General features: G+C 45.0%; 1 protein-coding gene across 2 annotated transcripts in view; it reads right to left on the reverse strand.

Annotated features, from left to right (window-relative positions):
• The window catches only part of kat6b (K(lysine) acetyltransferase 6B), a 252,441-nt gene that overhangs the window by 43,816 nt on the left and 191,093 nt on the right, over positions 1-17,532 (reverse strand). For both annotated transcript variants that reach the window (XM_073025716.1, XM_073025715.1), the window contains exon 14: positions 2,101-2,260. In XM_073025716.1, coding sequence (XP_072881817.1) covers positions 2,101-2,260 — 160 coding nt within the window. The remainder of the gene's footprint in view (positions 1-2,100; positions 2,261-17,532) is intronic.

The raw sequence follows: 17,532 nt of genomic DNA on the forward strand, positions 1-17,532 counted from the left end.
ATCTATGGGAGGAGGTAGTGACGACGTTTCGGGCCGAAACCCTTCATCAGAAGTGAAGTAACATGGGATGGTCAAGGGGGGGAAAAGAAGTGGGGGGGAGGGATAAAGTAGAGAGCTAGGAAGTGATAGGTTGGAGGGAAATGGGCTAGGGGGAGGGTGGAGAATTATGGGAAATAAAAGAGAAAGAAGGGTAGGGCTAGGGGGAGATTATAGTGAGGGGGGAAAAGAGAGAGAAAGAGAACCAGACTGAAATAATAGATAGGGATGGGTGTAAGGGGGGGGGGGGGGGCAGAGGTATCAATGGAGGTCTGTGAGTTGGATGTTCATGCCGGCAGGTAGGAGGCTACCCAGGTGGGAGATAAGGTATTGCTCCATCGACCTGCATGCGGCCTCATCTTGACGGTAGAGGAGGCCATGGACAGACATGTCGGAGTGGGAGTGGTCTGTGGAATTGAAGTGTGTGGCCATAGGGAGATCCCGCCACTGCTGGAGGACTGACCGCCGGTGTTCGGCAAAATGGTCTCCCAGTCTGCGGCAGGTCTCCCCAATGTATAAATGGCCACATCGGGAGCACTGGATACAGTATATCACCCCCGTTGACTCGCAGGTGAAGTGGTGCCTCACCTGAAAGGACTGTCTGGGGCCTGGGATGGTGGTGAGTGAAGAAGTGTGGGGGCAGGTGCAGCACTTCTTCCGTTTGCAGGGATGAGTGCCCGGAGGGAGGTCAGTGGGGAGGGATGGGGGGGGGGGGGGGGGATGAATGGACAAGGGAGTCGTGTAGGGAGCGATCCCTGCGGAAAGCCGAGAGTGGGGGGGGAGGGGAAGATGTGGCTGGTGGTGGGATCACGTAGGAGATGGCAGAAGTTACGGAGGATTATACGTCGGATCTGTAGGCTGGTAGGGTGATAGGTGAGGACCAAGGGGACTCTATCCCTGGTGGGCTGGCAGGGAGATGGGGTGAGGGCAGAGGTGCATGAAATACGGGAGACGCAATGGAGGGCAGTTAAGTCCCTTAAGGTTATCCTGCAGGTTGAGTCAGTGAAAAGGAAGGTAAATGCATTGTTAGCATTCATTTGAAGAGGACTAGAATATAGGAACAAGGATATAATGCTGAGGTTTTATAAGGCATTAGTCAGAGCGCACTTGGAATATTGTGAGCAGTTTTTGGCCCCTTATCTCAAAAAAGATGGCCCTGGAGAAGGTGCTGAGAATGATTCTGGTAACATGAGCATTTGATTGCTCTGGGCCTGTACTCACTGGAGTTTAGGAAAATGGGGGGGAGCTCATTGAAATGTACTGACTATTGAAAGACCTAGACAGAGCGGAAGCAGGGAGGAAATTTCCTATAGTGTGTGAGTTTAGGACCAGTGGGCACAGCCTCAGACTAGAGATGTCCATTTAGAACAGAGATAAGGAGAAATTTCTTTAGCCAGAGGGTGGTGAATCTGTGGAATTCACTCTGACAGATGGCTGTGGAAGCCAAGTCATTAGTGATATATAAAGCGGAGGGTAATAGTTTCTCGATTAGTGAGGTCATCAAAGGTTATGAGGAGAAGGCAGGAGAATGGGATTGAGAGGAATTATGAATCAGCCACGATGGAATGGAGGAACAGATTCGATGGGCCGAACAGCCAGGATCTGCTCCTATGTCTTGCAGTCTTATGGTGTAAGAGTTACGACTACAACATGTTATGAAAAGGTCAGAGAAGTATTAGTTGTATACATATCACTGAATAACCCAAATGAAAAGTGGAATAAAATCATTCAAAACAGAACTGGGCAAGTGTCAATAGACAATAGACAGTAGGTGGAGTAGGCCATTCGGCCCTTCTAGTCAGCATCGCCATTCACTGTGATCATGGCTGATCATACACAATCAGTACCCCGTTCCTGCCCTCTCCCCATGTCCCTTGACCCCGTTATCTATAAGAGCTCTATTTAACTCTCTCTTGAATGCATCCAGAGACTTGGCCTCCACTGCCTTCTGGGGCAGAGCATTCCACATATCCACCACTCTCTGGGTGAAAAAGTTTTTCCGCATCTCTGTCATGGTGAAATACATTTCAGTAAGATGATTTAAACTTCCTTTCATGAAAATACCTCTTTTTCTGCCTCCATCTCCTCTTCAGAAGCAGTAGCACTGGGAACGACTACTGGAGTCCACCGCAGGCTTTCTTGGTCCACTTCATTGAGACGTGGGTTGGTATGCAGCTTTCCCACATGTTCCTGAATGAGCTTCTGCCTTCGGATTATAACAAACCTACAAAAATAAAATGCAGTTTCTATAATTGCTCATGTGTTAATTCTTCATAGGATACACTAATGGTGGTCTTAGTAGATCATCAGATGAAATTATTTTCTTTTCTTGAGAAGTTTTCATTTCATCCTACACCTGCAACCTTTGTGACAATTCTTATATTGCAGTTATACAAACTCCTTGGCTTATTTTTACAAAAATGTGTTTATGCCTTTGTGGTGAGATCCTACCCTGTGTTACAGTGCTGTAATCATGCTTTCCAATCAGTGCTTCTGCATTTCCTATCCTTAAGACAATACCAGAATAATTGAATAGGTTTTCTTTTAGACAACTGAATTGTCCCAACCACTGACTTACAATGTATGAAAAGGTTTATCAGTGGAAATTTAATGTTGTGATATTAAATGAACACTATTAAAGAGTAAAAAAAAACAGAAAATGCTGATAGTATTCAATTGGTTTGGTTGTATCTTGCAGAGGGCAAAAGTCAATATTCTAGCTGAGTAATTTTTCACCATAGCTAGCAATTGTCTGGCTAGCTTTTGTATTGGGGGATAAAAGCTAGCCTAAAATTCAATGTGAATAAAGAATCTATTAATAAAATCCTCATTTGGTGACTCAAACAGTTTAATATGCTTCCCAGAAAATAGAAATATAGAAACATAAAAAACGTACAGCACAATACAGGCCCCTCGGCCCACAATGCTGTGCCAAACATGTACTTACTTCAGAAATTACCTAGAGTTATGCATAGCCCTCTATTTTTCTAAGCTCCATGTACTTATCCAGGAGTCTCTTAAAAGACTCTATCATATCTGCCTCCACCACCAATTGCCAGCAGCCCATTCCACGCACTCACCACTCTGCGTAAAGAACTTTATTCCTGACATCTCATCTGTACCTATTTCCTAGCTCCTTAAAACTGTGCCCTCTCATATTTGCAATTTCTGCGCTGGGTAAAAGCCTCTGACTATCTACACTAGTGGTCGCCAACCAGTCGATCTTTGAGATTTTCCCAGTAGATCCCGGAAAAAAAAAGAAAAATAAATACACAAATACTGTTGTAATGTGAGCATTATAACAATAAGTAATACCAATTAGGATAATGGTAATATAGCAATTCTCCCATTACGGAAAGCTGTTTGTAAAGAGAGGTTGTTTCCGGGGTTGCGGTGTTTTACATCCGTTCTTTCTGCCTGGTGTGCATGTGTGTATAGCCCCTCCGCCATGCACCGTGGTTTCAGTGTAGCTTGTGCTGCTTCAAAATGACCAATTAGATTAAATAAGAGTACAGACTGTTGCAAACATCAATATACGGCACTCGCTGCTGATATCCTGCAAGGTAGCTAGCTAGCATAGCGGAGGCTCCATGAAAGAAGGAAAAAAGGTACAAATTCCATCCAGAATGGGAAGAGGAATTTCTGTTTACCTTGGTGAAAGAAAGGTGTGTATGTATGTTATGCCACCAAACACAAGCACTGACTAAAAGAGGGAATCTGGAGCGGCACCACAACACCAACCAACAGAAATTTAAAGACACCTACCCCCCAAAGAGCGCTATCCGTGCCAGGAAAGTTGAGGAGCTGAAATTGGGGTTGAAGGCCCAGCAATCGTTTTTCACAAAACATGCTGCTCAAAATAAGGCTGCTATTGAAGCATCATTTCGTGTTGGTCACCTTTTGGCTAAACACAAGAAGCCTTTTACAGATGGTGATTTATTCCAGAAAGCAATGGCCATTACCACAGAGACTGTTTTTAATGACTTCAAAAACAAAGACAACATCAAAACCGCAATACGTAATATACCGTTTGGCCCTGCAACAGTGACAAGGAGGGTAGAGTCACTGTCAGAGGAAGTGGATTGACAAGCATTAAAGGACTTGTCACTCTGTGAATATTTTTCACTACAGTTCGATGAATCCCTGGATGTAATGCAAACAGCTTAGCTTGTTGTATTTGTCAGAATGGCTTTCCAGGATTTTAGAACAAAGGAGGACTTCCTCACTCTTTTGCACTTAAAGGAGAGAATGAGAGGTGAGGATATTTACAATGAGCTTAAAAAATGTCTGTGAACATGACATCTCCATTCATAAACTAGTGGCAATTACTACTAATGGGGCCCCAGCAATGCGCAGTGCGCGCGTTGGTTTTATAGCACTGTGCCGTAATTACCCTGATTTTTCCAACTTCCTGGATTATCACTGTGTGATTCATCAGCAGGCCTTGGCTGGGAAGGTGGTGGACTTTTATCATGTAATGACACTGGTGGTCAAACTGATAAACTTGATTCGAGCAAAAGCACTTCAGCACCGCTTATTCAAGGCGTTATTAGATGAGCTCGATGCCACTTATGAAGACATAAATCTTCATGCTGACGTTCGGTGGTTGAGTCGTGGCAAAGTGCTGCAATGATTTGTTGACTTGCTGCCTGAGATAAAGACTTTTCTGTCGACAAGAAACGATGAGCACGAGGAACTGTCAGATGATGCGTGGCTACTGGACTTAGGGTTTCTAACAGACCTAACTGCTAAATCAAACTCACTTAACAAGGAGCTCATGGGAAAAGACCGACACCTGCCCCATATGATAAGCGCAGCAAATGCATTTAAGGCCAAGTTCGGTGTTTGGACTTCAAATTTAAAGAACGTGAGGCTGACACGCTTTCCCAGCTTGGAGAATATGTTACAGGCCATCAAGGAAAAAAAGTGCTTTTTATCCTGAGCAGTACTGTGCTTACCTAGACAAACTGGCAACAGAGTTCAATCGGAATTTTGGGAAGTTAAACGTCATGAAAGATATTGCTGTATTTATTTCAAACCCATTTCTGCCGATTGATATAGAACAGATAGCAGCCAAATTCCAGCAAGTATTTGGTGTGCCAAGTGATATTGAATTGGAAATAACTGATTTGCAAAATGACATTGAGCTTAAAGCAAGATCAAGAGACGGTGACTTTTCCTCATCTCACCACATGTGCACTAAAAGTCAGTGCCTAATGCGGGTCAACATATCTGTGTGAACAACACACACAAAATGCTGATAGAACACAGCAGGCCAGGCAGCATCTATAAGGAGAAGCGATGTCGATGTTTCGGGCTGACACCCTTCATCAGGACTAACTGAAAGGACAGATACTAAGATATTTGAAAGTAGTGGGAGGAAGGGGAAATGCGAAATGATAGGAGAAGACCGGAGGGGGTGGGATGAAGCTAAGAGCTGGAAAGGTGATTGGTGAAAGAAAGGGGGAGGGGGGAAGCACCAGAGGGAGATGGAGAACAGGCAGATTGATGGGCAGAGAGAGAGAAAAAAACAAACAACTAAATATTTCAGGGATGGGGTAAGAAGGGGAGGAGGGGCATTAACGGAAGTTAGAGAAGTCAATGTTCATGCCATCAGGTTGGAGGCTACCCAGCCGGTATAAAGGTGTCGTTCCTCCAACCTGAGTGTGGCTTCATCTTGACAGTAGAGGAGGCCATGGATAGACATATCAGAATGGGAAAAGGACGTGGAAATAAAATGTGTGGCCACTGGGAGATCCTGCTTTCTCTGGTGGACTGAGCGTAGGTGTTCAGCGAAACGGTCTCCCAGTCTGCGTTGGGTCTCACCAATATATAACAGACCACACCAGGAGCACCAGACGCAGTATACCACACCAGCTGACTCACAGGTGAAGTGTCACCTCACCTGGAAGGACTGTCTGGGGCCCTGAATGGTGATGAGGGAGGAAGTGTAAGGGCAGGTGTAGCACTTGTTCCGCTTACAAGGATAAGTGCCAGGAGGGAGATCAGTGGGAAGGGATGGGGGGGGGGGGGGAACGAGTGGACAAGGGAGTCGCGTAGGGAGCGATCCCTGTGGAAAGCAGAAAGAGGGGGGAGGGAAAGATGTGCTTGGTAGTGGGATCCCGTTGGAGGTGGCGGAAGTTACGGAGAATTATACGTTGGACCTGGAGGCTGGTGGGGGTGGTAGGTGAGGACAAGGGGAACCCTATACCGAGTGGGGTGGCGAGCGGATGGGGTGAGGGCAGATGTACGGGAAATGGGAGGGATGCGTTTGAGAGCAGAGTTGATGGTGAAAGAAGAGAAGCCCCCTTGTTTAAAAAAGGAAGGCATCTCCTTCGTCCTGGAATAAAAAGCCTCATCCTGAGAGCAGATGCGGCGGAGACAGAGGATTTGTGAGAAGGGGATAGCATTTTTGCAAGAGACAGAGTGGGAAGAGGTATAGTCCAGGTAGCTGTGAGAGTCTGTAGGCTTATAGTAGATATCAGTAGATAATCCGTCTCCAGAGATGGAGACAGAAAGATCAAGAAAGGAGAGGGAGGTGTCGGAAATGGACCAGGTAAATTTGAGGGTAGGGTGAAAGTTGGAGGCAAAGTTAATGAAGTCAATGAGCTCAGCATGCATGCAGGAGGCAGCGCCAATGCAGTCGTCGATGTAGCGAAGGAAAAGATGGGGACGGATACCCGTATAGACTTGGAATATGGACTGTTCCACAAAGCCAATAAAAAGGCAGGCATATCTGGGACCCATGCGGGTGCCCATGGCTACACCCTTGGTTTGGAGGAAGTGGGAGGAGCCAAAGGAGAAATTATTGAGAGTAAGAACTAATTCCGCTAGACGGAGGAGAGTGGTGGTAAGGGGAATTAGTTAGGTCTGGAATCCAAAAAGAAGCGAAGAGCTTTGAGACCGTCCTGGTGGGGGATGGAGGTATATAGGGACTGGACGTCCATGGTGAAAATAAGGCAGTGGGGGCCAGGGAACTTAAAATCATTGGAAAAATTCAAAGCGTGAGAAGTGTCACGAACAAAGGTGGGAAGAGATTGAACAAGGGAACCTCTACCACTGCTCTCCTCCGTATATCAGTATACTGATATCTACTATAAGTCTACAGACTCTCACAGCTACCTGGACTATTCCTCTTCCCAACCTGTCTCTTGCAAAATTGCTATCCCCTTCTCACAATTCCTCCAGCTCCGCCGCATCTGCTTTCAGGATGAGGCTTTTCATTCCAGGATGAAGGAGATGTCTTCCTTTTTTAAACAAAGGGGCTTCCCTTCTTCCACCAACAACTCTGCTCTCAAACGCATCTCTCCCATTTCCCACACATCTGCCCTCACCCCATCCGCCCGCCACCCCACTCGGGATAGGGTTCCCCTTGTCCTCACCTACCACCCCACCAGCCTCCAGGTCCAACGTATAATTCTCCGTGACTTCTGCCACCTCCAATGGGATCCCACTACCAAGTACATCTTTCCCTTCCCCCCTCTTTCTGCTTTCCGCAGGGATCGCTCCCTACGCGACTCCCTTGTCCACTCGTCCCCCCCCATCCCTTCCCCCCGATCTCCCTCCTGGCACTTATCCTTGTAAGCGGAACAAGTGCTACACCTGCCCTTACACTTCCTCCCTCACCACCATTCAGGGCCCCAGACAGTCCTTCCAGGTGATGCGACACTTCACCTGTGAGTCGGCTGGTGTGGTATACCGCGTCCAGTGCTCCCGGCGTGGTCTTTTAAATATTGGTGAGACCCAAAGCAGACTGGGAGACCGTTTCGCTGAACACCTACGCTCAGTCCGCCAGAGAAAGCAGGATCTCCCAGTGGCCACACATTTTAATTCCACGTCCTATTCCCATTCTGATATGTCTATCCATGGCCTCCTCTACTATCAAGATGAAACCACATTCAGGTTGGAGGAACAACACCTTATATACCGGCTGGGTAGCCTCCAACCTGATGGCATGAACATTGACTTCTCTAACTTCCGTTAATGCCCCTCCTCCCCTCCTTACCCCATCCCTGACATATTTAGTTGTTTTTTTCTCTCTCTCTGCCCATCACTCTGCCTGTTCTCCATCTCCCTCTGGTGCTCCCCCCTCACCCTTTCTTTCTCCCGAAGCTTCCCGTCCCATGATCCTTTCCCTTCTCCAGCTCTGTATCACTTTCGTCAATCACCTTTCCAGCTCTTAGCTTCATCCCACCCCCTCCTCCTATCATTTCGCATTTTCCCCTCCCCCCACTACTTTCAAATCTCTTAGTATCTTTCCCTTCAATTAGTCCTGACAAAGGGTCTCGGCCCGAAACGTCGACAGTGCTTCTCCTTATAGATGCTGCCTGGCCTGCTGTGTTCCACCAGCATTTTGTGTGTGTTGTTTGAATTTCCAGCATCTGCAGATATTCTCGTGTTTATATCTGTGTGAAATTGCATTTTCACAGACGAAAATAATTAAATCTAAGTACAGGAGCTGTCTTACTGACAGACACATCACAGATTGTCTCAGACTGGCTGTCTGTAGTTATGAGCCAAATTTCAGGGAACTAGCTGAAAGTATTTAGCCCCAGTCATCACACTGAGTGCAACAGTCAATTTTTATTCATGTATTTTTCGTGTTGAAATAAAATTAAATAATGAAACTTAGAATTAAAGGTATGAAGTATTGTAATATTCAAGGTTTAAAAGGAAGAGAAAAACTTTCAACAGTCTTTTCAATCGAAGCAAGAGGGTGAGAGAGGAAGACTGAAGGCATCACGGAGAGAAGGACGTTTTTCTTTTCTTTAACAGCTTGGGAAAAAGAGGCTAGACTGCGCAGGCGCGTGACGTAGCGCGCCAAGGTTTAAAAGGGAGACCACCATATACAGCGGCCATCGTTGGAGCGAACTGAGTCAGAGTGGGACGGCTTTGGCGAGAAACAAGCAGAGGCGAGGGTAGGTTCCAGTAAGTTTCTGTTTTTCTTCTTTTTTTTTGTTCAGACTAGAGAATATGCCAGGCAGGATGTTGGAATGCTCCTCTTGCAGGATGTGGGAAGTCAGGGAGACCGGAGGTCTCCCTGACAACGATACCTGCAAGAAGTGCATCCAGCTGCAGCTCCTAACAAACCGCGTCAGGGAACTGGAGCAGGAGCTGGATAACCTCCGAATCATTCGGGAGACTGGGCAGTTTATACAAACCCCATTTCCAGAAAAGTTGGGATATTTTCCAAAATGCAATAAAAACAAAAATCTGTGATTTGTTAATTCACGTGAACCTCTATTTAACTGACAAAAGTACAAAGAAAAGATTTTCAATAGTTTTACTGACCAACTTAATTGTATTTTGTAAATATACACAAATTTAGAATTTGATGGCTGCAACACACTCAACAAAAGTTGGGACAGAATTAAAATAAGATTGAAAAGTGCACAGAATATTCAAGTAACACCAGTTTGGAAGACTCCACATTAAGCAGGCTAATTGGTAGCAGGTGAGGTATCATGACTGGGTATAAAAGTAGCGTCCATCAAAGGCTCAGTCTTTGCAAGCAAGGATGGGTCGTGGCTCACCGCTTTGTGCCAAAATTCATGAGAGAATTGTTAGTCAGTTCAAAAGGAATATTTCCCAATGCAAGATTGCAGAGAATTTAAGACTTTCAACATCTACAGTACATAATATTGTAAAAAGATTCAGAGAATTCAGAGACATCTCAGTGCATAAAGGGCAAGGTCGGAAACCACTGTTGAATGCGCGTGATCTTCGAGCCCTCAAGCGGTACTGCCTAAGAAACCATCATGCTACTGTGACAATTATAGCCACCTGGGCTCGGGAGTACTTCGGAAAACCATTGTCACTTAACACAGTCCGTCGCTGCATCCAGAAATGCAACTTGAAACTGTATTATGCAAGGAGGAAGCCATACATCAACTCTATGCAGAAACACCGGCGAGTTCTCTGGGCCCGAGCTCATCTCAGGTGGACCGAAAGACTGTGGAACCGTGTGCTGTGGTCAGATGAGTCCACATTTCAGCTAGTTTTCGGAAAAAACGGGCGTCGAGTTCTCCGTGCCAAAGTTGAAAACGATCATCCTGATTGTTATCAGTGAAAGGTGCAAAAGCCAGCATCTGTGATGGCATGGGGGTGCATCAGTGCCCATGGCATAGGTGAGTTGCATGTATGTGAAGGTACCATTGACTCTGAGGTGTATATTAGGATTTTAGAGAGACATATGTTGCCATCAAGGCGACGTCTCTTCCCGGGACGTCCATGCTTATTTCAGCAGGACAATGCCAGACCACATTCTGCACGGGCTACAACAGCGTGGCTTTGTAGACACAGAGTGCGTGTGCTTGACTGGCCTGCTGCCAGTCCAGATCTATCTCCTATTGAAAATGTATGGCGCATCATGAAGAGGAGAATCAGACAACGGAGACCACGGACTGTTGAGCAGCTGAAGTCTTATATCAAGCAAGAATGGACAAAATTTCCAATTGCAAATCTACTACAATTAGTATCCTCAGTTCCAAAACGATTAAAAAGTGTTATTAAAAGGAAAGGTGATGTAACACAATGGTAAACATGCCTCTGTCCCAACTTTTGTTGAGTGTGTTGCAGCCATCAAATTCTAAATTTGTGTATATTTACAAAATACAATTAGGTTGGTCAGTAAAACTATTGAAAATCTTTTCTTTGTACTTTTGTCAGTTAAATAAAGGTTCATGTGAATTAACATATCACAGATTTTTGTTTTTATTGCATTTTGGAAAATATCCCAACTTTTCTGGAAATGGGGTTTGTAGATAGTAGCTTCCAGGAGGTAGTTACACCTAAGAAACAGGGCACAGGTAATAGGTTACCGTCAAGCGAGGGAAGGGGAAAGGGCAGGTAGTGCAGGGTTCCCCTGTGGCTATTCCCCTCCAAAACAGGTATACTGATTTGGATACTGTTGGGGTGGATGGCTTACCTGGGACAAGCTACGGCAGCTGGATCTCTGGCACTGAGTCTGGTTCTGCAGTGCAGAAGGGAGGGAGGAAGAAGAGGAGAGCGGTAGTGATAGGGGACTCCACAGTCAGGGGTACAGACAGGAGATTCTGTGATTGTGACAAAGAGACTCCCGGATGGTTTGTTGCCTCCCGAATGCCAGGGTCAGGGATGTCTCTGATCGTGTGCACAGCATTCTGAGGTGGGAGGGTGATCAGCCAGATGTCGTAGTACACATCGGTAGAAAGAGTCAGGAGGTCCTGAAGGGTGAGTACAGAGAGCTTGGTAGGAAGTTAAAAAACAGGACCTCGAGGGTAGTAATCTCTGGATTGCTGCCTGTGCCATGTGCCAGTGAGGGTGAGTAGGATGCTCTGGCAAATGAGCACATGGCTGAGAAACTGGTGTAGGGGGCAGGGATTCAGATTTCTAGATCATTGGGACCTCTTCTGGGGCAGGTGGGACCTGTACAAGAGAGACGGGTTACACCTGAACTACAAGGGGACCAATATACTTGCAGGGAGGTTTGCTAGTGTTATAGGGGAAGGTTTAAACTAGATTTGCAGGGGCATGGGAACCAGAGTGCCAGAGTAGATAGTGGAACGGGGGTAAAAATAAATGATGTTAGTAGTTCATGCAAAGTCACAAATAGTAAGGTTGTGTGTGGTGGTAATAATCTTCTGAGGTGTGTATATTTCAATGTGAGGAGTATTGTGGGAAAGGCAGACGAGCTGAGGGCCTGGATTGACACATGGAATTATGACATCATAGCCATTACTGAAACTTGGCTACAGGAGGGGCAGGACTGGCAGATCAATATTCCAGAGTTCCAAAGTTTCAGATGTGATAGAGGCAGAGAGATGAAGAGTGGGGGGGTGGCTTTGCTAGTCAGGAAAAATATTACTGCAGTGCTTCAGCAGGACAGATTAGAGGGCTTGTCTACTGAGGCCATATGGGTGGAGCTGAGAAACAGGAAAGGTATGACCACATTAATAGGGTTGTATTATAGACCACCAAATAGGGAGAATTGGAGGAGCAAATCTGCAGAGAGCTAACAGACAACTGCAGGAGACAGAAAGTTGTGATTGTAGGGGATTTTAATTTTCCACACATTGATTGGGACTCCCATACTGTTAAAGGTCTAGATGGGTTAGAGTTTGTAAAATGTGTTCAGGAAAGTTTTCTAAATCAATATATAGATGTACCAACTAGGGAGTATGCAATATTAGATCTCCTATTAGGAAATGAGTTAGGGCAGGTGACGGAAGTGTGTGTAGGGGAACACTTTGGTTCCAGTGATCATAACGTAATTAGTTTCAACTTGATCATGGATAAAGATAGATTTGGTCCTCGGGTTGAAGTTCTAAACTGGAAAAAGGCCAAATTTGAAGAAATGAGAAAGGATCTACAAAGTGTAGATTGGGACAGGTTGTTCTCTGGCAAGGATGTGATTGGTAAGTGGGAGGCCTTCAAAGGAGAAACTTTGAGAGTGCAGAGTTTGTATGTTCCTGTCAGGGTTAAAGGCAAAATGAATAAGAATAAGGAACCTTGGTTCTCGAGGGATATTGGAGCTCTGATAAAGAAGAGAGATGTATAACATGTATAGGCAACAGGGAGGAAATAAGATGCTTGAGGAATATAAAAAGAGTAAGAAAATACTTAAGAAAGAAATCAGGAGGGTTAAAAGAAGACATGAGGTTGCTTTGGCAGTCAGGGTGAAGGATAATCCTAAGAGCTTCTACAGGTATGTTAAGAGCAAAAGGATAGTAAGGGATAAAATTGGTCCTCTTGAAGATCAGAGTGGTTGGCTATGTATGGAACCAAAAGAAATGAGAGAGATATTAAATGGGTTTTTTGCATCTGTATTTACTAAGGAAACTGGAATGGAGTCTATGGAAACAAGGCAAACAAGTAGGGAGGTCATGGAACTTATACAGATTAAAGAGAAGGAGGTGCTTGCTGTCTTGAGGCAAATCAGAGTGGATAAATCCCCAGGACCTGACAGGGTATTCCCTCGGACCTTGAAGGAGACTAGTGTTGAAATTGCAGCAGCCCTGGCAAAAATATTTAAAATGTCGGTATCCACGGGTCAGGTGCCGGAGAATTGGAGGATAGCTCATGCAGTTCCGTTGTTTAAAAAAGGCTCAAAAAGTAAGCCGGGAAATTATAGGCTGGTAAGTTTGACATCGGTAGTAGGTAAATTATTGGAAGGAATACTAAGAGATATGATCTACAAGTATTTGGATAGACAGGGACTTATTAGAAAAAGTCAGCATGGCTTTGTGCGTGGTAGGTCATGTTTAACCAATCTATTAAGAGTTTTTTGAGGAAGTTACCAGGAAAGTGGATGAAGGGAAGGCAGTGGATGTTGTATACATGGACTTCAGTAAGGCCTTTGATAAAGTCCCGCATGGGAGGTTAGTTAGGAAGATTCAGTCGCTCGGTATACATGGAGAGGTAGTAAATTGGATTAGACATTGGCTCAATGGAAGAAGCCACAGAGTGGTAGTGGAGGATTGCTACTCTGAGTGGAGGCCTGTGACTAGTGGTGTGCCAGAGGTATCAGTGCTGGGTCCATTGTTATTTGTCATCTATATCAATGATCTGGATGATAATGTGGCAAACTGGATCAGCAAATTTGCTGATGATACAAAGATTGGAGGTGTAGTGGACAGTGAGGAAGGTTTTCAAAGCTTGCAGAGGTATTTGGACCAGTTGGAGTAATGGGCTGACAAATGGCAGATGGAATTTAATGCGGACAAGTGTGAGGTATTGCACTTCAGAAGGTCAAACCAAGGTAGAACATACAAGGTAAATGGTAGGACACTGAGGAGTGCAGTAGAACAGAGGGATCTGGGAGTACAGGTACATAATTCCCTAAAAGTGGCGTCACAAGTAGATAGGGTCATAAAGAGAGCTTTTGGTACATTGGCCTTTATAAATCAAAGTACTGAGTATAAGAGTTGAAATGTAATGGTGAGGTTGTATAAGACATTGGTGAGACCGAATTTGGAGTATTGTGTGCAGTTTTCATCACTTAATTACAGGAAAGATATTAATAAGGTTGAAAGAGTGCAGAGAAGGTTTACAAGGATGTTGCCCGGACTTGAGAAACTGAGTTACAGAGAAAGGTTGAATAGGTTAGAACTTATTCCATGGAGCATAGGAGAATGAGGGGTGATTTGATAGAGGTGTATAAAATTATGATGGGTATAGATAAGAGTGAATGCAAGCAGGCTTTTTCCACTGAGGCTAGGGGAGAAAAAAACCAGGTCATGGGTTAAGGGTGAAGGGAGAAAAGTTTAAAGGGGACATTGGGGGGGGGGGGCTTCTTCACGCAGAGAGTGGTGGGAGTGTGGAATGAGCTGTCAGATGAAGTGGTGAATGCGGGCTCACTTTTGACATTTAAAAATAACTTGGACAAGTATATGGATGAGAGGGGCTTGGAGGGATATGGCCCAGGTGCAGGTCAGTGGGACTAGGCAGAAAAATGGTTCGGCACAGCCAAGAAGGGCCAAAATGCCTGTTTCTGTGCTGTAATGTTCTATGGTTCTAATATTCTTAAATTAAGACAGCTATGGCCTGTTCGATATGCTAGTTAGTATTTTCTTGGTTGAATTAATTTGAAAGTTTGACAAAAGCATTTTATGTAATTCAAATACAATTCGCCCAAATAAAAGGCCTCAAGTTGGAAGTACAATCTGAGTTTTTTTTTTCCTAAACGATTTACTAGGTAGATCATGCCTTTCACTAGGCTGAGGTAGGGGATCTTGAGCTTAAAAGGGTTGGTGACCATTAATCTACACAATCTATGCCTCTCATCATCTTATACACCTCTATCAGATCACCTCTCATTCCCCTCTGCTCCAAGGAGAAAAGGCCGAGTTCACTCAACCTATTCTTGTAAGGCATGCTCCCCAATCCAGGCAACATCCTTGTAAATCTCCTCTGCATCCTTTCTATGGCTTCCACATCCTTCCTGTAGTAAGGTGACCAGAACTGACTGCAGTACTCCAAGTGGGGTCTGACCAGGGTCCTATATAGCTGCAACATTAAATCTCGACTCTTAAACTCAATCCCATGGTTGATGGCCAATGCACCGTATGCCTTCTTAACCACAGAGTCAACTTGCGCAGCAGCTTTGAGTGTCCTACGGACTCGGGCCCCAAAATCCCTCTGATCCTCCACATTACCAGGAGTCTTACCATTAATACTATATTCTGCCATCATATTTGACCTACCAAAATGAACCACTTCATACTTATCTGGGTTGAGCTTCATCTGCTACTTCTCAGCCCAGTTTTGCATCCTATCAATGTCCCGCTGCAACCTGACAGCCCTTCACACTATCCATAACACCCCCAACTTTTGTATCATCAGCAAATTTACTAACCCATCCCTCCACTTCCTCATCCAGGTCATTTATGAAAATCACGAAGAGTAAGGGTCCCAGAACAGATCCTTGAGGCACACTACTGGTCACCGAACTCCATGCAGAATCTGACCCGTCTACAACCACTCTTTGCCTTCTGTGGGCAAACCAATTCTGGATCCACAAAGCGAGGACCCTTGGATCCCATGTCTCCTTATTTTCTCAATAAGCCTTGCATGGGGTACCTTATCAAATGCCTTGCTGAAATCCATATACACTACACCTACTGCTCTACCTTCATCAATGTGTTTAGTCGCATCCTCAAAAAATTCAATCAGACTCACAAGACATGACCTGCATTTGACAAAGCCTTGGTGACTATTCCTAATCATATTATGTCTCTCCAACTGTTTATAAATCCTGCCTCTCACGATCTTTTCCATCAACTTACCAACCACTGAAGTAAGACTCACTGGTCTATAATTTCCTGGGCTATCTCTACTTCCTTTCTTGAATAAAGGAACAACATCCGCAACCCTCCAATCCTCCAGAACCTCTCTGGTCTCCACTGATGATGCAAAGAACATCGCCAGAGGCTCAGCAATCTCCTCCCTTGCCTCCCACAGTAGCCTGGAGTTCATCTCATCCGGTCCTGGCGACTTATCCAACTTGATGCTTTCCAAAAGCTCCAGTACATTCTCTTTCTTAATATCGACATGCTCAAGCTTTTCAGTCCGCTGCAAGTCATCACTACATCACCAAGATCCTTTTCCACAGTGAACACTGAAGTAAAGTATTCACTAAGTACCTCTGCTATTTCCTCTGGTTCCATACACACTTTCCCACTGCCACACTTGATAGGTCCTATTCTTTCATGTCTTATCCTCTTGCTCTTTACATACTTGTAGGATGCCTTGGTAGTTTTCCTAAACCCTGCCCACCAAGGCCTTCTCTTGGCCCCTTCTGGCTCTCCTAATTTCCTTTTTAAGCTCCTTCCTGTTAGCCTTATAATATTCCAGATCTCTAACATTAACTAGTGCTCTGAACCTTTTGTAAGCGTTTCTTTTCTTCTTGACTAGATTTATTACAGCCTTTGTACACCACGGTGTCTGTACCCTACCATGTGTTCCCAATTTAAGCTTCCAATTTCCTGCCTGATAGCCTCATAATTCCCCTTACTCCAATTAAATGCTTTCCTAACTTGTCTGCTTCTATCCCCCTCCAATGCTATGGTAAAGGAGATAGAATTGTGATCACTATCTCAAAAATGCTCTCCCACTGAGAGACCTGACACCTGACCAGGTTCATTTCCCAATACCAGATCAAGCACAGCCTTTTCTCTTGTAGGCTTATCTACATATTGTGTTAGGAAACCTTCCTGAACATGTCTAACAAACTCCACACCATCTAAACCCCTCGCTCTAGGGAGATGCCAATCAATATTTGGGAAATTAAAATCTCCCACCACGACAACCCTGTTATCATTACACCTTTCCAGAATCCATCTCCCTATCTGCTCCTCAATGTCCCTGTTATTATTGGGTGGTCTATAAAAACCACCCAGTAGAGTTATTAATCCCTTCCTGTTTCAAACTTCCACCCACAGAGACTCAGTGGACAATCCCTCCATGACTTCTTTTCTGCAGCCGTGACACAATCTCTGATCAGCAGCGCCACGCTCCCACCTCTTCTGCCTCCCTCCCTGTCCTTTCTGAAACATCTAAAGCCCAGCACTCTTAAGTAACCATTCCTCCCCCTGAGACATCCAAGTCTCTGTAATGGCCACAACATCATAGCTGTAAGTACTGATCCATGCTCTAAGCTAATCTGTTTTGTTCATGATGCTTCTTGCATTAAAATAGACACATCTCAAACCACTGGTCTAAGCACATCCCTTCTCTGTCATCTGCCTCTCTTCCCTCTCACACCATCCCCAAGATTTCTCTTTTTGTAAGCCAACCACCCCTTCCTCCATCTCTGCAGTTCGGTTCCCACCCCCCAACAATTCCAGTTTAAACTCTTCCCCAATAGCCTTAGCAAACCTCCCTGCCAGGATACTGGTCCCCCTCGGATTCAAATGCAACCGTCCTTTTTGTACAGGTCACGCCTGTCCCAAAAGAGGTCACAATGATCCAGAAATCTGAATCCCTGCCCCCTGCTCTAATCCCTCAGCTACGCATTTA

This window comes from Hemitrygon akajei, chromosome 21 (assembly GCF_048418815.1).
Source record: "Hemitrygon akajei chromosome 21, sHemAka1.3, whole genome shotgun sequence".
Classification (NCBI taxonomy): domain Eukaryota; kingdom Metazoa; phylum Chordata; class Chondrichthyes; order Myliobatiformes; family Dasyatidae; genus Hemitrygon; species Hemitrygon akajei.